Source organism: Eretmochelys imbricata, chromosome 1 (assembly GCF_965152235.1).
Source record: "Eretmochelys imbricata isolate rEreImb1 chromosome 1, rEreImb1.hap1, whole genome shotgun sequence".
Lineage (NCBI taxonomy): Eukaryota > Metazoa > Chordata > Testudines > Cheloniidae > Eretmochelys > Eretmochelys imbricata.
In genome coordinates this window covers 276,974,877-277,000,091 of record NC_135572.1, presented here as the reverse complement: position 1 = coordinate 277,000,091, position 25,215 = coordinate 276,974,877, and the positions used below count along the sequence as shown (strand labels likewise).

The window sequence follows — 25,215 nt, the reverse complement described above, 5'->3', positions numbered from 1 at the left end:
CGGCCTTACTCATATGGAAATGCTCTTTCACACATCATCTGTGCAGACAAGTGTCACATAGCTTACTATCAGCTGCATCTATGGGGTTTCCTGACCTTAGGGCAATGGTTTCCAAACATTTTACTAAGGTGACCTACCAACTGAATTCTGTGGCTGTTTTTTGCAACCCACCACTATACATATATGATACAGAAACCCCCATTTACTATTTTTAAATCCTGTAACGGTGCAACAGTAGGATAGATTTTGTATTAAACTTCATAAAAACGGTATTGTATTAAGAAAAAGTTGTCACATGGGGTACTGCTGTCACATGGGGTACTGCTTGTCCAAACCAAGGCTGGATTAATGCATAGGCAAACTAGGTACGTGCCTAGGGCCCAAATTCCTGTGGAGAGGGGATCACCAAAAATCATACAGCAGTCTCCTTCCCCTCCACAGCCTCCTCCTTGCTCTGCCGAGGAGGCACAGACCACCTGCAGCAGCACCCTCCAATCTGGTATCACAACCCAACTTGCTGTAGAGAAGAGGCACCGGCTGCCTGGCTATCATAATGGAGGGGTGACCAGGCCAAAACCCAAGTGGCGTTGTGACCCCGTGTGCCAGGTTGAAACACCTGGAGTGCAGAGCCAGGCCCAGTCTCTTGGGACAGAAGCCGCTGCTGTGGGGTGAATGCGGGGTGGGCTTGCTCTCCAACACCCCCACCCCCAGGCCTCCCCTCTGCTCTGGGCCCATGACTCATTCAGAATCTTCCTATGACCCACTGGTGAGTCAGAACCCACAGTTTGGGAAACACTGCTTTTGAGCACTGCTTAATGCTGAAATGATACAAGGAATTGCAATGACTAATACAGCCCAAATACAGGACTTCTGAAGAACGTTGGGCAAAATACATTGTGTTTAGTACTTGTAACTGGTACACTTAGCAAGAGCAGACAGTTACTGAGTCTAATACATAAGCCAGCATGAGACTAGTAAATGCTGGATCTCACTGTTTGTAGCTCAGCCTTGGATGGAGTCTTTTCCCCAAAACAACATAAAATTCTTGCTTTGTCCTCTGGCATAGGTTATCTGAACATTGTAAGGCACAGTGCATGAAAGCTTGTTTGTATACAATGCAATCGGCAGAAGAAGCTCCTTCCTGACAAGACACTGGAAGAGGAGTAGGGAGTCAGTTTTAAACACCATTTATTTAAGTTACCGTTTTAGCATATGAAGACTGGCATGTATTTGGCCACAGGAGACCCTGGTGCTCTCTCTGGGATGATCCAAGGCCCACTGAGGTCATCATTAACTCCAGTGAGCTTTGGATCATACAATGTGACTTCATCATCGAAATAACAGCCAGTCAAGATACTTGATTGTCAGCCCAGTCCCTAATAAGTCAACAGATGAACTACTGCAGAGAGGAAAGAGAGGTAATATAGGAGATACAAGGCAAATCAAATTAAACCTACAAATGGTGACAAACCAGACTGCTAAATGAAACAAAAATGAGAAGGAGAAAAGGTTCAGATTTCTTGGGAATTATCAAATCACTGTTATTGAACATGCACTGTGCATTGGTTACAACAGCAATATTAAAAATTTATTTATGACCTGGCAGCTCTTTTGAAGTAATCCTCCTGAGGTTTATCTTGAGCTGAAGTTAAAAAGATTTGAAGGCAGACAGCATAAGCCTGAGGAGTGAGGGTGGGGATAGGAGGGAGAAGAGTGAAATAGACAGGAGAATGCGGTGACTGTCTATGTTCATAACTATTGGTCCTCTGATTATGAAATTCATTAATATTGTATCTGTGTAGCGAGAGCCCATAATGGCTGCATTTTTAATATAGTTAAATAAATAGAATATAAAAAGAGAGAAAAATGAAACTTCACTCCAAAAAAAATGCATGTCATTCAGTACAAGGATAATTTTTTCCTAAAAGAAGAGCAGTAATTCAAGAATTACAGTGAGGTTAATTAAATGCACTTGCCTGCTTCCCTCTAAAGCTAATCTGTTCACTACTAAATAGAAAAACATGGCCAACTTCCTTAACATCACTGTTAAAAGTTAACATATGTATGTATACTTGGCACTCAGTGATCAGTATCACATGCGATCACATTGAAATAATCCGCATTACACTCACTGATTTTATAGTTATACCAGAACATAACATTGCTAAAGCCTCCTCCTGCACTGAACTGTTCAAAGGCCATCACCCTAGCTGCCATAGGCAACGTGTTCTGTTTGAAGCAATGCAGCAGCAACATTGAAACGAATTTTTAAGAATCACACTTTGTATTTAAAACACTTCTCAAATAAAATAAACTGAATTCTACTCATGCTGTATTTTTAAAAAAAGCTAAAATATTCACTTTTTAAAATGAGACATTTACTCAATTGAATAGTACCATTTGTGACAAAACAGAAGTTTTACATGATGTGACAAGCATATAAATATTGCGTGTGTGTGTGTGAGAACAAAAAAGGTATGTTGACATGCAGTTTAACAGGATGATTTTTTCCTTTCAAAGAAGTAAATAAATAACAATGGCCCAGATGCTCCAAACTGCTTTATGCAATGCTGTTTGCAGGATCCAACTTTATGTTGTTATATTCTGGTCCAACTGTAATTTTCTTGCGTCTCCTTTCATTGTGTACACAAAAGAGATGACCTTCATTTCCCTACTTTGAGATGAAGGCACATCTGGTTGTCACCAGAATGTGTTACACAATGGCATCCATATCTATTATAGATTGCTTCAAGTGTCACTATCCAGTAGAGTAACCAGTGGCTCCTGAGGGAGCTCAGTTACTCCAGTAAGTGTTAAATTACTTACAAATACTACATTTTTCTGTTAATGTCTGGCAAGACACTCCTAACAAACGCATGAGTGGGCTTGCCCTTTTGTTTTTGTTTTTTAAACTACATCCTTGCCAGCAGTTTGTAGCAATGTCTGAGCTACCATGGAGTCAAAAATCCTTTGACACTATTTCCTCAGCTAATTAGGCAACTGTGGAACTTGACAAATGATTCATAATAGGGTCACCGCTATTTCATCAACAGGAACCCTTCTTCTCTCCCAGAAAGGCCTTGTGTCACAGTGACTTGCATCCCTCTCACTAGAGTGTTGCAAGTGCAAGGCCACAACAAATGACCCCTATAACTTTGTGTTAGCCTGGGGAACAAGGGAAAAGATGTGGACCCAATTTCAGATCCACCTTAACCACATGCTGAACTTTCACTAAACTGCTGGCCTGAGCCCATATGGGCTTCAGATTTCTGTACAGTTGCACATATATTGTTCATTTAAAATTTGTGAAATTAACATTCCACTATTCAGAAAAGCATGGATGAGACAGCTTTTTGACTGCACAGGGAGAGAGACAGACATTGTTTAAGCAAGATGTGTCAGAAAAGAGAAATAGTCTTTTTTTAAAAATTGCAATTTAAAAAAAAAAGAGACAACTGCATAATTTAATGCTGATCCTGGCATCCTTTCGCTTGGGCTCCATTCACATGTTCACCCTGGTTTGTAGTCGCATACTTCTTATCATACATTAACACACCATCAGCAGAAACATCTTTCAGTTTATGTGCAATTCCTGCTTAAGTACAAATCCAAAGAGCTCAAATATCAGTTTGGTGTCAGGAATTTTTTTGCATTTGCACATTCTTCAAGGCGCACACATACACCCCCCCACCCCCAACTTTCACATTCTAGGAAAGGGCCAGGCTGCCACAACATGGCAAACTGCAAGTACGACTGCATGGGACATAGTTGTAATAGATCTTGCAAACACATATTTAATACAAAAGGTCAATACATACGCTTAACTATATCAGTGATACTTTATAATGAAGTCAATACATGTTGATTGTACTGTTTTTCAAGTACACAAATTACCTCATCAGTCCTAGAAAGCTGACAAGTAATTCTATGTCGTTTTCATGACTAGTACAATAATTCACAGGTCTTTAATAGCATAAGATACTTAATTTTTACAACATAGTCAATTATCTGACTGGGGAGATGTTCACAATATCCTAATGCAGAGAACGGACTAGATAACCCACCAGTGCTCCCTGCCAGACCAACTTATTTCATTAACATTTCTTTATAATCTAGCTACAGCTGTAATTCATTATTAAATGTCTCGACCAGATCTGGCACGGCCATTCAGCAATTCTAAAGCACTCCAGTAGTTTAGAGAGCTGTACTGGCATCCTCACCTCGCATCTGGCAGGAAGGTAAATATCACTATTTATTTTTTACAGACAGAGAAACTGAGGCAGAGAGGTTCCGAGAACTGACCAAGGCCACACAACAAATCACGGCCAGAGCTAGGATTAGAGCGCGGGAGTTCCTCGCTCCCAGCCTTGTGCTTACTGCTGTACACCATTCTGCTCCCCCAGATCTATTATGATTGCTTCCTTGTAGTATTTGACTGCAATTTAGTTTACATTGTGAAGTCTGAGTCTAATCTTTAGATTTCTAAGAGAATGAAGTATTTTTACAGTGTAAATATGCTGCAAAAACAGCAACAAGCTAACCCAGAGTTCCCTGGTGAACATGTCCCCATTTTAGCCCAGCGAGAGTGCACCAGCGGAGATAAAGTTGCTTGACCTCAGATCCACACCTCTCAAAATACAAATGTGCTTGTTGCTGTGGGTAATGCAGTGGGCGGCTCTTGGAAAGCCACCTGCCTTGGCTTCCTGCTATAGCAGTGGCCCCTAACGCAAATGGACATAGGAGCAACTCATGAGGATGGGGCTACAGGCCCAGGCAGCAACCCACAGGCCCAAGCTTCTCTCCTCTGTTCCCAGCACTCAGCTACATTGCAAGAGCATATGCATCTGGCCTTAAGTGCAACCAAGTAGATGCCCCTATTCTAAGCAGTCTGTAGCCTTTTGTTGACTGGGAGTCACAGAGATCGTAAAAAGAGGGAAGGAGGGGGAAGTGGGAGGCAGAGATACACCAACCAGAGGCAGAAAAGGAAAGGAGAGAATATGAACAGAAGAAGAAGAAACGGCAGCTAACATATGTGAGCATGGCTGATGGGGACAAAAAGAGGTAACACTCATCTGCCAATTCTTCACAGGAGGGAAACTCCACCAAAAAGTGGTTCAGGGCCACTGAGCTAGCCTATGCTGCATACTGAATTAGAGAGTTTAAAATAAATCCCACATATTGTCAGGATGCATTTGTGCATTACTTACATGTATGAGAAGCAGCTATTTCCCTATCTATGGTTCCAATTTTCAGCCAGATTCAACTGGCTTCTACCACTTGCATATGCAGTCACTGTAGCTCTGTAGTTCTGTGCCTAAACACCCAGTCTGCAAACAAACAAAATCAGTGGCCACTTTTTGAAAATTTGTTCCTGTATGTAACCTGTCAAACACGTCAACATTTCAAGACGCCTTTTCATGCATGCACGTGTTAGGAGCTGGAAGATGAGACACCTTGAATTTTTCCTGTTGTGTACAAGATAAAGGCCAAGTGACTCGTGACTGAGTGCCCAACCTGAAATACTTTAAAGAGACCCAATTTACAGAAGATCGATGGCTCAGCACTTTCCGAAAATCAGGCACCCGTTTGCCATGTCTCAAGTTGGGCCCCCACAGAGCGAGGCACTGAAAATCACTTATGACAATCTTGACCCTGCAGCATAATCTATTATAGCCTTGTGTAAATCTTAAAGGAAAACTAGGGTCATGAGCATTAATTCACTTTGGCTTAGTGAAAGCTCAAATTACAAATGGTGTGTGCAAGCCCTGCTTAGCTAGCATGCTCTAAACTCAACATCCATCAAGCTCACAGCAGGTGACATGCTAGATCTGCCATTAAAAAAATGCTGATCTAATGTTTGCTGATGGGCTGCCAGTTTTCTTTTTACCAGCTCCTAGCCCTTATAACTCACCAGTAGCAAACAGTTTATTTATATTACAGTAGCATGCAAAGACCTCCATCAGTCACTGTCGTGCGAGGCATTGTACAAGCACCCTGGAAGACACTCCCTGTTCTACAGAGAGTATCTAACGCATTATACTGGCATATGGGTAAAGATAACCAAGAAATGACTAACCCAGAGACTCTAGTAGACAAAACGCGGACAGAAATTCAACAAATGGAAGACCCCTAATGTTCACTTTTTAATTTTGTTCACTCTAAAACTCAGAAGGCTAAATGAGGCTTTGAGAGCTGGAGGGCACTAGTAAGGGGGCACACCCATACACCTACTGAGTGGTGTGGAGAGAGCCATTTGGCCTTTGCAATATGTAATACCTCCTGGATACTGGAGGGTGGGAAAGGGAGCTGGCTCACAAATGCATAGGGTAAAGGGTGTGTAGGCCCTCTGACCTTTTGGGGTATGGAACATTTCAGCCAGTGGTGGACAACTTGCTTGTTCCTTGGGCTCCATAATGCTTTGCAGCCAGATGAGAGTTGTCTTCTATGGAAGTACCTTGCGTCCCCCCGGGCTAGAGTGTACCCCTCCACAGGCCAGCCATAAACTGACCCCAAGCTGCACACTGTTTTGGTTTAAGTATTTTGTTTTTTGCAGCTCCTGAGAGTGAAGTTTCTGCACTTTAATAGAATTTCATCCTTCAAAGAAGGAGCGAGGAGACAGGATTACAATTAAATGGGTCATTCAGTCCGGAGCAACTCCACTGACTCTACACATTTTGGCAAACTTCATTGTGCAAAATTGAAGGCCAGTATCTCAATCAGCACCTTTATAGCCAACACAATGCTTACATTAATTCATGATCTTATATAACTGATCACAAACCAAAACATTTTCTATATGATCAAACACTGTGTCTTAAGTATTTATTTTTTGCTCTTCTCATTAAATAAAAAAACCCCACAACCTTCAGATGGGTTCTTTGAGTGCTTGGGAGAGTTGTTTCATCTAAAGCAATTTAGTTAATATAATCAACAAAATGCAAGCAAAATTAGACTTGGTTATGTATAGCCAGCCTGCACCTATATCCGCATCCTCAATTACCTTAACTTTCACTTCAAGTGCTCTTAAAAATGGGTGTGTAAAATGGCACCTTCTCACTCAGATCTGCTCCCTGGGTGTATTCAGCATTATACTTGTTGATTTCAGTGACAAAAATAAGAGTTTACTGCTCTTTACTCCTGTTAGTGCTGCAGAGCCAATGTTGCTAAGACTGAGTGAGCTAAATATTCCTCCACTCTGAACACACCATCCACAGAATTGCTTACTCAACTCCAAGTAGCTGCAGCTGAAGAAACACACAGCCTCATTTGGCCTGCAGAACCTTTATTACAGGTGATGAAGCACAGGGCGAAAAGGGCCCAGGCGTCACTTTGGGAGCCCAAGCTGAGTTGCTTGGCTGGCAGTCAGCAAGCTAAACAAGTGAGACAAAAACTACTGGGACACAATAAAAGTGAAATCCCACAATGGCAGTGCTGCAAAGTTACTTTCCACATAGAACCTCACTTTCATAATTGTCTTTTAAGTGGCTTTGCATCATTCTTGTGGATAGTCAGATTCCCTGGGAGTACTGTTACATTTAAACACAACACTGGGTTTCCATAAACTCTGCCAATAGGGATGGTGATTTTCCTTTTAATGATAGGCAGCGTACACAGTCCCAGCCTCAAAGAGCTTATGATCTAAACAGACAAACACAGAGAGAGCTGAACTGATTGCCCAAGGTCACAACAGATCAATGGCAGAGGAGAGACTAGATCCCAGATTTGAGACTCAGGTCAGCATCCTCTCCACTACACTGCACTGCCTTTATGTTCTGATATTTGTCCCTGAGCCAACAAGAGTCCTCATTCATTTGAGAACATTCTGCCATGCAGTTTACTTTACAGCTAGCAACTAATTAAAAACGTATAACTTTGGTATTTAAACACTATCTCTTCATAGTGCCTTATGCTCAATTCCCCAAACAGGTATTTAAGATGGTTGGTGCCTGGACTAAGTACAATGCTGGTTGTAAACTATAAATTTGCCATTACTATCCGACACAGTCTTTTAAAGTTCAAGCCCTAGCAGACTCAGAAAACAATCACTCAAAAATATAACAAAAATCAACAGGTGGTGTAGTAATATTTTTGTTTCCTGTGTTAGAGAGGAGGTCTGTTTTACAGGCACAGAAAAAACGTATCCTTGTTTCCAATCTGGCAGAACGCGCTGCATAAGAGACTCACTTGGTAAAAGCAGAAATGTTTAATATGTAGAACTCTCTCTCCTTCCTGGGGAAAAACTACTCAGGAGAGGTAGAGTGAAGAAAACTGAAAATCAGTACATGAGAAAAAATATGATTTCTTATAAACTTTATCAGTACACTCCTGTGATGTAAAAAAATTGTGTACTCTCAACTTAGTAGTTCTGTTTATACAATCCATTTCCAATACCTTTGCTGTATGTTTTCTAATGTATTAGACAGCAAAATCACGTGCCCAGGAAAGCCAAACTCCTCATTTGCTAGTTCTAGCATCTTCTACAGTAGCTAACAGAATACCTGCTTATTGTGTTATTAGCATACAAGATCAAGGGTTTGATACCAACGTACCAAATATACTTGACTAAATATTAATTTGCACCTTTCCATTAGTGGACATTGGTATTGTATATGCTCCCATAACATCAAGGAATGCAAAATGCATACCTGTAAAGAGTTATAGCTCAAAACATACAGTACGACGATGACTGCAGTACAAAAGCCCAGATTTAAACAGATTATCTAAGAATCAGGTAAAATATTTTTACATACATTGTACATATTCAAGTTGGTAAAAAAAACAATAATTTTAAAAGGTTTTTTATTCAAAAATTTTCATACTACTATTTATGGAGAAAGAATTATTCTTGCCAAACAACCAGATAGTTCATTAACAAATAAGGAGCTATAGTAAAACAATTAGGGGCATATTCTAATATTTAATCCAAAATCCCAATAGTTTAAATGGAAGTTTTGCATGAGCATCAAGGGGGATACTACCACACATTTACCCACTATACTTGTTAGGGAAAAATTCCAGCAATTTAGGTTTTTTTTATACTACTGCCTAATTAGGTTTATTCAGTGTTTTAAATGAGGAAATATTAAAGAAAATACACTTCAGTACAATACTGTTTAAATGTTGAAATTTAAGAGAACAAAGAACATAAAAAATTTTATTAGATACTTACAATGTGCAAGAGCTTTAGCACATCCACAAATCTGTTAGAAAAGTAATAAAAAGCAAATAATTACATTTGAACTGCAGAATTAAAATAAACTGAATAAGTATTTTGAGTTTAGCATTAACACCTACACTTTCTCCGAGCTCATGATCTCCTTGGCAATATGGTAAACTTTCGTTTTCTTTCCAGCTGCTTTGCTCTGCAGATAAAATTACATGTTACACTATGTACTCACAAACAAATAGCAAAGATCAACTTCAAGCCGAATTTCCTACAAAAAATATCACTTTATACTGCTCTAAAGTCTATTGGTATTTAGAGATTAATTCGTGTGAAATTGAATTTAGAATTGGATAGAATGATGTGTAAATGCTAATCTATAAATAAGCACTAGTCTCCCTGTCTAGAAACTCTGGAAAGCAACAGAGCCCATACTGAAAGTGACAGCTGTCAGCTATTGAAGGAACTGGAGTGTGGTTAATACTCTATATCCATATTCATCAATTTTATTGGCTCATTTGTGAATACGGTATACACATTTGCAGTAAACTCAAATGGGTTTTAGGAACATTTGTCAAGAGATGAACACTAATTTTTTCATGCTTTTAATAAAGACAAAAATGTAATAGGAAATAGTATTACTTTGAAAAGAAAAAAGTAAACTATTGAGAATCTGCCTTATTAAATCTAAAAAAAAGAACTAAAATTAACTACAATCAGATTTCTTTAGCTAGTAAGTCTACTGTATAGAAGAAATATAATCTTTGTAAAATAAGATTTCAGTCCTGAAACACATGCAGACACACAAATATATGCATACATACCCCTCAACATGATATGATAGCACAGGGATTGAATGAATCCAATCACACTAGAATGCCATTAATTCTCATTTTTTCCAAAGTCAAAAATATGAGAATTCTCACAACCAACCCCCACACCCAGCTATCTCATCTGATATTTTAATCCTTGAATTGTTATGGGATCCCTCAAAAAGAAAAGTGCTAAATAAATGTGAAATACTGAATCCCCAGTCTTATGCGAGTCAGAAAAAAAAATACAGGAATATGAATATTTAAGATACTGGCTAATAAAATGGAATGTGGAATTATTTGCATTACAGTCCAATTGTGCTAGATCCTGTACAAACATGTACAAAGGGCACCAAAGAATTTACAATCTGAGCCCCAGGCCTGCAAGCTGTCACCCAACAACACAGAGATGATAATCCTTGTGATAGACTTGTGATGAGCTCCAGTGAAGTCAATGGAGCTCCATGTGGGTGGAGGAATGAACCTAGACAGAGCAGCTTGCAGGATCAGGGCCAAAACTTAATACCAATTCCAAGAATGTGGTGCAGCAAACAAAATGAGGAAAAGATGACAGGCATGCAAAGATGCTTTTGCACAGTTTGTTTGTGTTTACAGTTTCCTTTTCTTTTTTAAATATATCTCTATAGTAGCAGTCCTGGCTTGCCACCGGCCTAGCTGTTATCAGCTGGCACTATGTCTATTATCAATGTAGGTTTTCCATTACAATGGGGAGTTAAAGGAGAGATAAAATGAAAATAAATCATAGATAAGTAGGTATTTAACACAGAGAACAAACAGTATCAAGCTGAAGTTCTGGTGACATCATATGCAGAACAGTAGTAAAAGACCAGACACTGAGTGATTTACCTTAAAAACCTTAGCTGTTTTTATTACATTGCTGCATACTTGTTAATGATATTTGAAATAAGGTTGCAACATTTCTCTTTGAAAGGTTTATTGCTTCATTTCCTATTTCAAAAAGACAGGTTTCAGAGTAGCAGTCCTGTTAGTCTGTATTCGCAAGAAGAAAAGGAGTACTTGTGGCACCTTAGAGACTAACCAATTTATTTGAGCATGAGCTTTCGTGAGCTACAGCATCCGATGAAGTGAGCTGTGGCTCACGAAAGCTCATGCTCAAATAAATTGGTTAGTCTCTAAGGTGCCACAAGTACTCCTTTTCTTATTTCAAAAAGGTGATTGTAATGCAGATGCAATCCCATACGATTTCATTTCTATCAGTATTGTAGGATGGTGTTACATCAATAATTCAAGTGGCACTTCATATGGTTTGCTGATCTCTAAGAATTTCAGAAGTCATACACTGTATGTTTGTTATTCCGATATCCCAGGCACTATCCAATCCCAACAAAAGGTAAGGACCACAGATATCAAGCTACAGGACTACAAAATCTAAGAAGTTAAATTCTGAATGTTGGAGCAATTTGTTACCCAACCAGTAGGGTGGCGAATTTTGGCTGGACATATTCCTGGATGTTTCCTCACGTGACATAATCTTTAATTAAAGATTAATCCCCCATATTAGTGTCTAGAAATATTCACTAAAACCAACCAAATTCAGGACATTTATATTTATACAAGGATATGGTGTACATCCTTCTCTCTCTCTTTATAGAGAGCATAGCTAACACTATGGGAATAAACTCACATGCAGTCTGTGATTTTGCAAGACAATAACTGGCAACACTGTAACTGACAGTTGCAAACTAATTTAAAAGTAACGATTAAACAGTAGTAAAATACTAATGCAAAATAAGCATGAGCTGAGAGATTGCCCCTTTGTTTTTTGAACACCATTTAGAAGATTTTTCTCAGATCAACGGGCACTGGAAATGCCACACGGTGTTTGTTCAGTCAGAAGACACTCATTTTGAGGAGAATTTGAAGCATAGTCTTCAAATTTTGGGCCTTGAGTTCTTTCTATTTTCAGGTGATAAAAGGGTAAAAACTGAGGTGTTCTTTCTCAGCAGTTGTTTACTGTACCCGCTGTTGTGGGTGAGAAACATCATTAGAGACTGGATATGTTTGCCAAGAAAAACAAAACCCACCAAACAGCTGATTACCAATGCAGAGATTGTTTCATTTTCCCCTGCAGCTGCAGGAACTGTTAGAAGTTTCAAGCAAGGGGCAGATTGTTGGTAAAGTTAATCTGCAGCTGTGAGAGTCCACGCGCCACAGGCCAGCTGAGCAAGTTAAAAACCAGATGGTTCACCACCAGTTCTGAGTTACATGAAGGCAAGAGTATATTCTATGAAACACAAGACGTTTCATGAGCGAAGTAGCATTGCGCTGTGTGTTTCTAGGAATGCTCTTCTGAATCTTGTGAGAAAGATATTTACATTGGGATGTTAGCTGATATACCCACACACAATTTTGGTTAGCTACACAAGAACAGACTGTGCTGCTGACTCCCCCCACACCCCAACTTACTCAAGTGAAAAGTTGATTTATTAAGATCAAGCTTTCAGGGCACTAGCAGAAAAATATGAGGAAATTCAAAGCTGTTACACAACACATTCACCTTGTTGAACTTGGAGCTCTTTTTTTTCTGGCAACAGGAAATCCTATATCTAGTTCTCCTTGGCAGGCAGGCAGGCATCTGACATAACATTCCACCACAGCGCAAAAAGATACTTGCCCTGTAAGGAGATGAAGAATCAGCAGTCCCCGCAGGTCTGAAGGAAAGCCGATGCCAGAATCTACAGCCACGCAGATTTCAGGGGTGCTGGGAAGCTGACAGAAACCTCTAATACTTATAAGAAAAGATGACAAAGGAAGCCCCTAGGAAAGGAGATGAAGCTCCAGATCATCAACTGATTCAAAAAGGTTGTTTTATTACCCAGTCACCCTTGGCTTGAAGGAGGGATGGGAAGAGGAAAATCACATAGGGAGTATCTTCCAAAGACATGCCATCCAGCACACACAGCAGTGAAGAGAGAACCAGAATCTAGGCATTATGGCTAAGGTGCCTCCAGGGCACTTGGAGCAGAACAAGCCTGCTAAGAAGGATCTTGTGGAGATCAGGCAAAGGAACACTGTACCTCATCACTTTGAAGGCACTGAATTTAGGCGCTTAAATGGGTAATGTGCCAGCTAGGTAACCAGGACTAGCAGAGAGAAGAAAACCCTCTTTAATGGGTGCCTCTGCATTTGATGGAGTAGATACAATCAAGAAAGCAGAGTAGTGTGGGCCAGAGCAGTGACTCTTAAATCCAAGAAACAGGAATCCTACACTATCCCCAAAACAGGGCGAGGGTTGGGCCCCATGTCTACTCTGGTCATTGGAAAGGAGCAGTGAGCACTGGTTAAAAGGCAGGATCTCATATGTTTCAGTCCAAGGAAGCTAATAATTTGTGGAGTGCGCACATACCCCAAGACAGTTTACTGATTTGAAAGGCTTGTGTGGCTGGACATGCAACTTCAAGAATGTTGTTCCGCTGAACCAGAAATTGTCACTGAAAAGTAGCCTTTCCTTCCTCAACACTTGGCTGGAAGACTCCTATATCACAATAGTTTCATCTGCCCATGCTCCTAACACCAATGAGATGGCACTGGGAAGGGCCTCAGCAGTTCTAGTGACCTGTTTTCCACTCCTGGTAATCAGTTTCCAATGTTCTTCAGTTCACCCTGCAGAAAGCAGGAAACTCTGGGACTCAAAGGTCCAGAGGATGAGATTAAGAGCTTTAGTAAATGTGCAGTCTAAAACATGCAGACAAAGCAGTCAAGTTGGACTCTTTTGCACTTTACTTCAGTTTGTGGAACTCTACATATACAGGTGCGTGGTGTGTAGGACTACAGGCCCACAACCCTTTGAGGCATTAAGAATAACTAATGGACTGAGCAGTGCACACTTTTTATGACTATTTCTAAACATGGGTTCTTCACATCAAGGACATTTGTAAATCCACAGCAAGTATGAAGCTTTAAAAAAAAAAGTACTTTTTTTTTCAAATGCAAAAAGCATGTGAAAAATGATGGTTTACATTTATACAAGAAGACATCTCTTATGTAAATATTCCCCAAATTCCCTTTACAAACTATATGGGAAACTAAAAAACACTAAGCACAGCTTTAAAAATCAAAATACACCTGCTTATATTCTTGAAGATCAAGCTCCCCTTTGCTAGAATCAGAATTTGTGTCATCTTCCTCATCAGAGCTGTTGATAATCTCTTCATCTGATTGAACCTCTCCCATCAACGCATTGGAATCACTGTGATCTTCTGATGTCCTACAAGAAAAAAAAACCCAAAACACATATTTGGTTTATATTAGCATAACTTTTAATTTTTCTTTGAAAAACTATCCATCAGAGCAATGAGGCTAACTGCTACTAGAAGTGCTGAGAGCCCTGGAGAAGATAGAACAGGATTTTCCATAGAGGACCTAATGATTCTGGAATGCTGTATCTATACTGGTATTTACACAATGTTCATTGCCACAGCAGATGAGTGCCATACAAATAAAATAGTCAAAAGGGTTTTATGTTCTTTACACCCTTCACAGATGCCAGCGTTTATTTTTGCCATCATCCAGGGCAAAACTTGAAATTCCATCCCCTCTTGCTAGCGTGTATATATAAATAATATATTTATTTCATGTGTCCAGAGCGATAAAGGGAGATTGTCATTTTTGTTTCTGTTTTGCTCTGCTCTCTCTCTAATGACACTGGGGTTCGTTCTGTACATGATGCTCAGTTTGACAACCTTGTTTTGGGGGTTTTGTTTTAAATAAATGTTCAGTCTTGTTTATTAAGGCGTGCACTAGTTAAATAGTTACATGAGGTTGAAACTAATGTCACAGGGAGTCAGTTCAATACATACCCACTTTCCTAAAAAATAAAAGGGGGGGGGGCTGTAGAATGTACATTTTGGTGATCCATAAAATCAATGAAAATAAAAACAGTGATATCCCTTTTAGACAACTGTCAAAACTATAAAATATAATTAGGCTCTTTAGCTGTACATGCATTATGGAGGTCTCAGTTCTCATTAATTTTAGCCATATTTGTAACTTGTAGAGATTTTGTGCGACAAGTATGCATGCTGATCCTATGAACTACCCCCCTCCTCTAACCTACCTTGACATCTTCAGTAAAGGCCTTAAGAATGTTTCACAGGAAGAAAATTCACGAGGAAAGAGAGCGCAAGGAAGATACAAATGGCAAACAGACTATTGTAAAACTATTAAGCAGCTTCTTATAAGAACAGAGTTCAGAGTCTAAAACACTCTGATAAACTCACACAGAAACATGCCAATTTACTTTAGCCTGGTGGCGGTGCTAGGTAGAGAAGGGAGAGGGAGAGAGAGAGAAAGATAAAGGCATAGCAACATTTTCAACTATGGAATTAAGTAGTTAATAATTTCAAGTTATACCAAATCAATACACCATTCATCGGATCAGCCTTCAAAGCCAGCAAGGTGCTGAATGCCCTCCTGTCTCATTTACTCCAATGGACATGGACAAAGAGCAGTTACTTACCCTACAGTACCTGGAGTTCTTCAAGATGTTACAGTCAGCGAGGATCCCACTGTAGGTGCGTACATGCCTCATGTAAGTGACACTGGATGTTTTTCTACATCAGCATCCATTAGGGCTGTGCACGTAACCTGTGCGTCTCATGAACTTCCCTCATACCCTCACAATTCAAAACCCAAGCTGGTGAGGATTCCAAAAAGTGGGGATGGAGCACAAGTCCTGTGATCCACATTTATATAAATCTCAAAGAGCCACATTAACCGTAGGGTAAGTAACCATTCTTTCTTCTTTGAGTATGTCCATATGGGATGCACCATCCCAGTGTTGGTGGCTGGCCAGCAGCATACCCTCAGGACAGTGGCAGTGAGCGTCAGCTGAATCAGTCAAACAATGAATGAAGTACCACTCTCCTGAACTTGGCATCTATCCCGGCAGCCATGTCAAGGACATAATATTTCATCAAAGTCAGCAGGTTACTCCATGTTGTAGCCTTGCAGATCTCAGAGATCAACACATTTCGGAAGCAAGCAAAAGATGCTCTAGTGAGTGTGGTTTGATGTCCGAAGAGAGGGGCTCATCAGCCAACTGATAGCATTGCATGCCTCCACTTGGAGATTCTTTGTGATGAGATGCCCTGGCCAGAATGAGCTACAAAGAAGCTGGGAGACAGCAAAAATGGCTTGGTCCTATTAAGGTAATACTATAAAGCTCTGAATACTGTGTAGTTCCTTTCCTCCAACAGATGAGCCAGTTTTGAGCTTGGACAGACAGGATGAGAGAGGCAAGCATTACCATCTTGAACGTCAGGACAGTGTAGGTGTTGGTTCAGTCTCCTCAGCTCTAGGATAGGATGAAGACCTCCTTTCCTCTTCAGAATGAGGAAATATCAGAAGAAGCTGCCTCTTTCCCTGAATTCTGTTGGAACCTCCTCTATGGCTCCTAGATGAAGCAACAAGGCCACTTCTGATTGCAGCAGGCTTCCCTGAGGAGAGGTGTGTATAGGGGGTAATGAGTGGAACTGGATGGGAGAGCCAGGGGCAATGATCATCCTGTTACAACTGATCATGCCTGGTGGAATGGAGGGAGGCAGATTCTGAAAGTAGTGCTCATTCACTGGACTGGATGGGCTCTCGACCAAGCTGTCAGGTTGACTGGCATGCTGTAGGATTGGGGTGCATTGTTGAGGAAGTGGAAAGGCTGTGCCCTCTGTTTTATCTTGTCCTTTTCCTGGCCCAGTATTCAGGATGCCTGTGTTTGTGAGACGGCATCCATGGCTTCAACTGGGACTGAGGGCAGTAAGGCTTGTGGTACAGCACTGAGATATAATCCCTAGAGAGCATAAGGTGGCCTTTGAGTCTTTCAGCGAGTGCAGAGTGCTGTTTGTCTGCCTGCTAAATAGCTCTTTGCCCTTGAAGTGTGAGTCTTGAACAGCGGCCAGTGCCTCTCGTGCGATACCCAATGCTTTGAGCCATCACACTGTGTTTCATTACCATGGTGGCTAGAGACTTTGCAATGGTGTTGGAGGCATACATCGCAACGAGTAGTGCCAACCTGGCCACCAGCTGACCTTCCTTAATTATCTTTTAGTTCCTCTTGCTGTCTTGCAGAAGCTTTGTGAGGAAGCGTGTCACTTGGTCTCAGGTTAGGAACTCATACTTGGCCAGTAAGGCCTGGCAGTTTGCCACATAAAGAAGAATATGACTTTCATCCAAAGAGGCTGAGTTGTTTTGGGCCTTTAGTCCAAGAGTACCCCCAAGGACACTTCAATTTCTCCTGTACTGCTGATGTGACCAAGAAGCCTGGGTAGGGGTGAATACTTCCACATCTGCCTAGAAAACGTGAGGCAAAGTAAGCATCTGCTAGGTATGTGCGACTCTCCTAGACAGAGCTAGTACCTACTGTGCCTGCTTTTTAAATGGATTAGTCCATCACAGGATGGGCAGGGCTTGAAGCCCACAGGTTTTGACTCCACCATACTAAAGAGCTCTGTATGGCAGGTGGAGTGTCTAGCCACCGATACTAAGTCCAGAGGGTTGGATAAGATCACATTGGTGCTCAGAACTTTGCAGAGTTAGGCTTTCACACAGCAGAGTCTAGAACAACGTTATACACTTCTGAAATAAAAACCATGGGTGTAGTTAAGTCAAATGATATTTCTATTGTTCCCGCTTCTTAAAACTGTGTGTCTCATTCCATCCCAAACAGTATCTTTGGGGACTATTGTTGTGGGCTAGAGTAACTACTTGGGGGAGGATTACCACAGCACCTCCAGGAACTTAAAACAGTGGTGGGGGGAGTGCGCAAGGGGGGGAGAGAGATTATTGCAGTCCTTGGGAGTGTGAACTGCTTTAGAGAAATATCACCCCTAAGATGGTTTGCGTATACAAGTTCAGATTCAGAGGCCCAAGGAGACAAAGAAAGGGCTTTTGGTATAGAAGGCTGAGTTTAACCTGGCAGAGGTGCCTTCATTTTGATGCAAAAAACAGATGACCTTTTGTGTAGAAGATACCCAACCCTGCTGAAGGGTTGGAAGACCTTGAACCTGCCAGGGTTTCCATAGGACTGATGTAGAGCTGTTGGTAAAGCGTTTAGATCCTTTTATTGTTTTATATGTTCTCTGGATGCTTTTGTCCTCAAGTAAATGAAAGAAGAATGTGCTTATGTTACTCATGACTACTGTCATTCACTGGTCATCGCTCTTGGAGAGAAACAAAAGAACAGGGGCTGGTCATTAGTCAGACCTGCCAAGAGAAGCAACATGAATTTCAGAGGAGTTATAGCTTAAGTCTAAAGAGAAGGGAGAGGGATGTGGATCCCTGCTCAGAGAAAGGTGAGAACTAGAGGCCTGAGTGGGCATTCCTGAAACAGACTACAGAGGGGATTAAAGGTGCAGTTACCCCAAAACTGTGACAGACAGCATATCTATAGCTCTTGAGAACAGAAAACAAGAAATTGTTTTATTCTGTGCCAAAACCAAGAGGTAACACGCTATTGTCATAAGATTGTAGTCTAAATCCCTCCATATTTCTACCCAGATGCCCTGCATATGGTATAATTCTGTCAAACTGGGAAATCTGTACTAAAAATATTTTGCTCTACTTCTTGGATGAGATTTTCGAAGATCCACAGGGAATCTGGAGGCTTGAAATCCCTCTAGGTAGCTCTGAAAATTTCAGTCCTTATGTTTTTACTGTAATTTATCCAAAGTCCTCAATATTCAAGCTACAGTATGTGACAGATAATTTCTTGACTTTATGTAAAATGTAATTTGAACTGATCAGTTTATCTCAAAGGTAGAGCAAAATAACGCTGCAAGATAAATTACATGTTTTATAGCAAATGAGATTGAGAACTTTTAAACATAGGTTTCTGAAATTCTATGATCCCAGGGCTGCCCAAGTCACCACTGGACACTTTGAAGGGGTCAGAGTCCTTCACATTTTGAGAAGATTACCAAATTCAATCCCGTGGTACACTTATATTAAATTTCCCCCTTGGACAAAGGTTTGTCTGGATCCTTCATCAATGAGAAAAAGAATGGACATAACATTTATAACACGATTTATACCAAATATAAAAAAAAGCAGTTTAAATTGTACAATAATATAAATAACCATATTAGAAACACATCCTTTTTGTCATCCACTGTATTTTGGAACATGCCTCAGATTGTAGATACATCTCAGCTTCTTGAGTGTATAGGAAAGTCAAGAGTATCTGTTCTAGTTCTAAAGGTCTCTTTGAGACCATCAGGACACAGAAGAGTGCTCCAGGAATGTTTCTTATGGCCATTTTAGTTATAAACAAAAAAGCGATAGCCATCCCAGCTGCCATAGTGTCTCAGAGTAATTCCTGTTCAACTTTACAGTCCATTCATCATGCTACTCCCATTTCCCCAGCTCAGTGGGTCACTGCGCAACACATAACCCTTCATATTCTTTTACCTCAGTTGTTTAACATTGGGATGATACTTCTCTACAGATGAATAACGAAAATCAATCCCCATTTAGCAACTTTTGTAGACACAAATATCTCGAGTGTTCATGGACCCAATGGCAAGCCCATTCAGAATGAAAATACTTCCATGTGCTTTTGATCAGCCCCCCCCCCCCCGAGAGATTTGAAGATTTCAATATTTGAATTTAATGGATTTGGTACCTTAATCACATCTTCAAGACAGTCTTATACATATAAGTTTTTTAATGAAATTTGAGTGCAACTTCCTTTAGAAAATTATTCTCTCCCTTGTATCGTATGCCTCAATTGTATGCCTCATGGCCATTTTAGCTTCTCTGCCCATGTGCCATAATTTTCTTCTCTTTTTCCTACCCTCTTATCCTCTTTTTAAAAACTCTGCCACCACGTATTAATTCCCCCTAATAACTCAATTTTATGTCAAAGCTTTCTTCGTGGAGTAGTTTTTTCTGTTCTGTGTTAAGCATCCGCACAGACTTCTGTAATCCTACTCTCTCCCAAAATATCCATCCTGATCTTGTTTCCTCTTTGTCAGATATTCTTTGCCCAGGGCCCCAACATTAATATGCTTTTTGGTACGAGAAACTTCTGCATTATCAGTCATGTGAAACACCTCACTGCTAACTCATCACACTGTTCCTTGAGTAAGAATATCCTGCCATATCATGTGAGCCAGCTGTCTATAGATAGATGTGGTTAAACTTTTTGTTATTTACATAATCTTAAGAATGTTGCTTTGTCTGATAACGTAGCATTTTAATGGTTATTTAAATGGTAATACTAGATTTTTCTTATTGCTTGCTGAGTAAGACAACCAATAAATGAACCTGTAACACTATTTATGTCACACAAAAAAATGGAAGGTAAGAGATACTGTGGCAATTCTTTGTAAATTATGACAATGCAATTCTGGCACGAAACAAAAACTGCTTGTCAGTATGAATCTCTTATGGACTTCTAAACTTTAAGCACCACCATAAACAATGCATCTGAAAATGTCATGGTTACAGTGCCAAATACTTTGCACACAAGTTTTCCCCCTGTGAAGTATAACATGCCAACTCCATCATGGTTACAGCTTTTCATCCAATTTGCTGTGTGCGCAAACCTCAAACTCGTCTCTTTATTTTAATAGTTTATTAAATAAATCATATCTGTAGTTGGTTTAGTATTTTAAATCAGTGTTAATTAGGGCTGTCAAGCAATTGAAAAAATTGCAATTAATCATGCTGTTAAACAATAGAATACAACTTATTTAAATATTTTGGATGTTTTCTAGATTTTCACATATATTGATGTCAATTACAACAGAATACAAAATATACAGTGCTCACTTTATATTTTTATTACAAATATTTGCACTGCAAAAAATGAAATAGTATTTTTCCAATTCACCAAATACAAGTATTGTTGTGCAATCTCTATCATGAAAGTTGAACTTACAAATGTACAATTATGTACAAAAAGTAACTGCATTTAAAATAAACAATGAAAAACTTTAGAGCCTACGAGTCTACTCAGTCCTGCTTCTTGTTCGGCCAATCGCTCAGACCAAACAAGTTTGTTTTCATTTGCAGGAGATAATGCTGCCTGCTTTTTGTTTACAATGTCACCTGAAAGTGAGAACAGGCGTTTGCATGGCACTGTTGTAGCTGGCGTCACAAGATATTTACATGCCAGATGTGCTAAAGATTCATATGTCCCTTCATGCTTTAACCACCATTCCAGAGGACATGCGTCCATGCTGATGACAGGTTTTGCTCAATAACAATCCAAAGCAGTGTGGACCCAACGCATGTTCATTTTAATCATTTGAGTCAGATGCCACCAGCAGAAGATTGATTTTTTGGTGGTCTGGATTCTGTAGTTTCCACATTGGAGTCTTGCTCTTTTAAGACTTCTGAAAACATGCTCCACACGTCGTCCCTCTCAAATTTTGGATGGCACTTCAGATTCCTAAACCTGTGTCCAGTCCTGGGTCCAGTGCTGTAGCTATCTTTAGAAATAGATGTTAGATAGGACGGGATCTGAGTTACTACAGAGAATTCGTTCCTGGGTGTCTGGCCGATGAGTCTTGCCCACATGCTCAGGGTTTAGCTGATCGCCATACTTGGGCTCAGGAAGGAATTTTCCTCCAGGGCACATTGGCAGAGGCCCTGGTGGTTTTTCACCTTCCTCTGCAGTATGGGGCATAGGTCACTTGCTAGAGGATTCTCTGCACCTGGAAGTCTTTAAACCACGATTTGAGGACTTCAATAGCTCAGACATAGGTTAGGGGTTTGTTACAGGAGTGGGTGGGTGGGATTCTGTGACCTGCGTTGTGCAGGTGGTCAGACTAGACGATCATAATGGTCCCTTCTGACCTTAAAGTCTATGATGCTATGAAATCTCACATTGGTACCTTCTTTGCGTTTTGTCAAATCTGCGGTGAAGGTGTTCCTAAAACGAACAACATGTGCTGGGTCATCACCTGAGACTGCTATAACATGAAATATATGGCAGAATGCAGGTAAAACAGAGCAGGAGACATACAATTCTTCTCCAAGGAGTTCAGTCACAAATTTAATTAACGCATTATTTTTTTAATGAGCGTCATCAGCATGGAAGCATGTCCTCTGGAATGGTGGCTGAAGCATGAAGGGGTATATGACTGTTTAGCATATCTAGCACGTAAACACCTTGCAATGCCGGCTACAAAAGTGCCATGTGAACGCCTGTTCTCACTTTCAGGTGACACTGTAAATAAGAAGCTGATAGCATTATCTCCTGTAAATGTAAACAAACTTGTTTGTCTTAGTGATTGGCTTAATAAGAAGTAGGACTGAGTGGACTTGTAGGCTCTAAAGTTTTATACTGTATTGTTTTGGAGTGCAGTTATGTACAAAAAAATCTAAATTTGGAAGTTGCACTTTCATGATAAAGAGATGACAGTTCTCTACAGTACCTGTATGAGGTGAATTCAAAAATACTATTTCTTTTATCATTTTTACAGTGCAGATATTTGTAATAAAAAATATAAAGTGAGCAACGTACACTTTGTATTCTGTGTTGTAATTGAAATCAATATATTTGAAAATGTAGAAAAACATACAAAAATATGCAATAAATTTCAATGTACACTATAATTTAATAGTGTGATTAAAACTGCAATTAATCATAATTAATTTTTTTAATCACGATTAACTTTTTTGAGTTAATCATGTGAGTTAACTGCGATGAATCAACAGCCCTAGTTTTAATAAAAGTTTTACTTATTTATAATTATACACAAAGGCTACATTAAAAGAACTTCTGGCTTCAATTCTGTAGCCCCGGGCTGGAATATGCTCTGCTGTTTTGTGGGGATGGTGCATGCTCAGGCCAATCACATGTAGGAGCTGTGAGAGAATGGACAATGCTCAAAGAGGGAAGAATCTTCATGGATTTCAGCGGTTAAACTCCAGCAAGTCTCTGCTGAGCATGTGCGAACTACAATTTTTCAAAGGCTAGTAACTTAGGCAAATTTGGATATACTTTAATGTGGACTGGCCCCTGACACAAAGGACAACCTCTACTACATTACAGTTCCCTCCTTCAAAGCGTAGGAGCTCTCCAAATAAAAAGTCACCAGAATGTTTTTTCCCTAGCCTTAGTGTGGGAAACAGCTACACCATTTTGGCTGAAATTAAATATCAGCTTGAGGCAGACATCCAGCCTTGCCTTTAATTTGTATTATGATAAAACAGGTGCCAACCAAGATCAAACCAGGGCCTCACTTTTAGGCGCTATTAAGCTAGGCATATGAGAGACATTTCCTGCCCCAAAGAGCTTGCAATCTAAATAGACAAAACAGGCAGCAGAGTGGAAGTATTAACAGTCCCATTTAAACAATGGGGAACTGAGGCACAGAGAAATTAAATGACTTGCCCAAGGCTGCAAAAATGTCAGGGCAGAGCTGGGAACTGAACCTTCATCTCCCAAGTTCTAGTCCAGAGCCTTAATCATCCTGCCTCTCCTAGAACTCAGGGTTGGTTTGTTTTTTTATTCCCCTTCTGTATCCATGTTTAGCACTCTTCAGTTCTTTAAACTCTCTTCATACCCACACCAGCCTACACCACACCTCCTTTTGGAGAAGGGCCAACTGCACCAAGCTTTGGACAGATGGTTAATCCTCCCTTACTGCTGCCTTTGAATTCTGAAGACAGTGTCCTTCCCTCCAGAATGAGTTTCTTTCCCCACATTACTTGTCCCCTGATATCCTGTGCCTCCATTAACAGATATCGGAAAAAAGTTATTTGGCCCAGGATTGAAAATAAACAGAAAGAATCCTAAAAGAAAAGTTAAGTAGAAAATACATATAGCTGAACTGATCCTATAACTTTATCCCTGCCTTCAAAAAAAAAAAATGCACTGAGCCATATTTACAGCCAATGAGAACTTTGGTCTCAGCTCCCAATTCATTCAGAATCACAGTCTGTCACTCTAAGTCACAGAGATCACTCAACAAGTCTTGTCCCAGATCGGTCTTATTTTGTGTCTTTTGCTGTACAGTATATTTGTATCTGCTACAACATGATTTATTAATCTTCATTATTTTTAAAACACTGGTAACCGCTAAGCATTAATGACGATACACAGAAAGAATGAGCAGAAATAATGAGGAGTCCTTGTGGCACCTTAGAGACTAACAAATTTATTTGGGCATAACTTTTCGTGGATTAGAACCCACTTCATCAGATGCATGGAGTGAAAATACAGGAGCAGGTATAAATACATGAAAGGATGGGGGTTGCTTTACCAAGTGTGAGTTCAGTCTAATGAGACACATCAATTAACAGCAGGATACCAAAGGAGGAAAAATAACTACTGAAGTGGTAAGAGTGGCCCATTACAGACAGTTGACAGGAAGGCATGAGTAACAGTAGAGAGAAATTAGTATTGGGGAAATTAAGTTTAGATTTTGTAATGACCCAACCACTCCCAGTCTCTAGAATGAGCTCACCTTAGGACCACTTCTTTCCTCTCCAGACAGAGTGTTTGAGTCCTAATGGGGACTGCTGTAACTGTTTGACGTTCTAGGTTCTCTGCCTGAACCAGTCATGTCACTGCATACAAGTTACTTAGGCTTTGTCTTCACTGCTAAAAAAGGCATGGGTTTTTCACTGCAGGATAACTAAAATGCATTGTCTTCACCAGAGGCAGTGCTAGTCCATTTGTGGTCTTAAGCAGGAACATTTTTGCCCCATCCCTGCAAAACCATAAAAAAGCAAATAAGGGACCCCCATAAACTGTTTAGGGCCCGAAGCAATTGCTTAGTCTGCTTATGCTTAGTGCTAGCACTGGTCTCCTCTAGGATTTTAGAGGAGGATAGCTGTTAGTAACCCCGACCACCCTCTTTTTTTTTTTCTTTTTTCATCAAAGATATGGCCTAAGGGTTTGTCTTCACTGCACCTATTAGCTAGAGTCGGTACACTTAAGTTACTCGGTTCAAGACAGGCTAGCTCAAGTGAAAGCAGCAGACACTGTGAAACAACACTAGGGCTACACAGATTGAATTAGTAGTTGATGAGTTGTTGCAACTCAGGCTACTGTATCCCCACTGCATTACCAGCTTGATCATCAGCTGCACTCAAGCTTCCACCTACATCTGGGTGGGCCAGCTAGCTGGAGTTTAAGGCCCCACTTAACTAGAGCTAGAGATTTGCGTGCGTGGAAAAGGACCCGATTAGGGGCAAAGCTCAAACTATAACAAGCAGTAAACAATGAGTTAATACTGCAGCGAAGACAAG

General features: G+C 40.3%; 1 protein-coding gene across 2 annotated transcripts in view; it reads right to left on the bottom strand.

The window, feature by feature from the left end:
* The window catches only part of FGD6 (FYVE, RhoGEF and PH domain containing 6), a 102,468-nt gene that overhangs the window by 51,564 nt on the left and 25,689 nt on the right, over positions 1–25,215 (bottom strand). For both annotated transcript variants that reach the window (XR_013347765.1, XM_077832123.1), the window contains exons 3-5: positions 14,083–14,224; positions 9,295–9,362; positions 9,170–9,200 (exon numbers count right to left, since the gene is read on the bottom strand). Coding sequence is in view for 1 of the 2 variants with exons in the window: in XM_077832123.1 (XP_077688249.1) it covers positions 9,170–9,200; positions 9,295–9,362; positions 14,083–14,224 (241 nt within the window). In the remaining variant the exon portion in view is untranslated. The remainder of the gene's footprint in view (positions 1–9,169; positions 9,201–9,294; positions 9,363–14,082; positions 14,225–25,215) is intronic.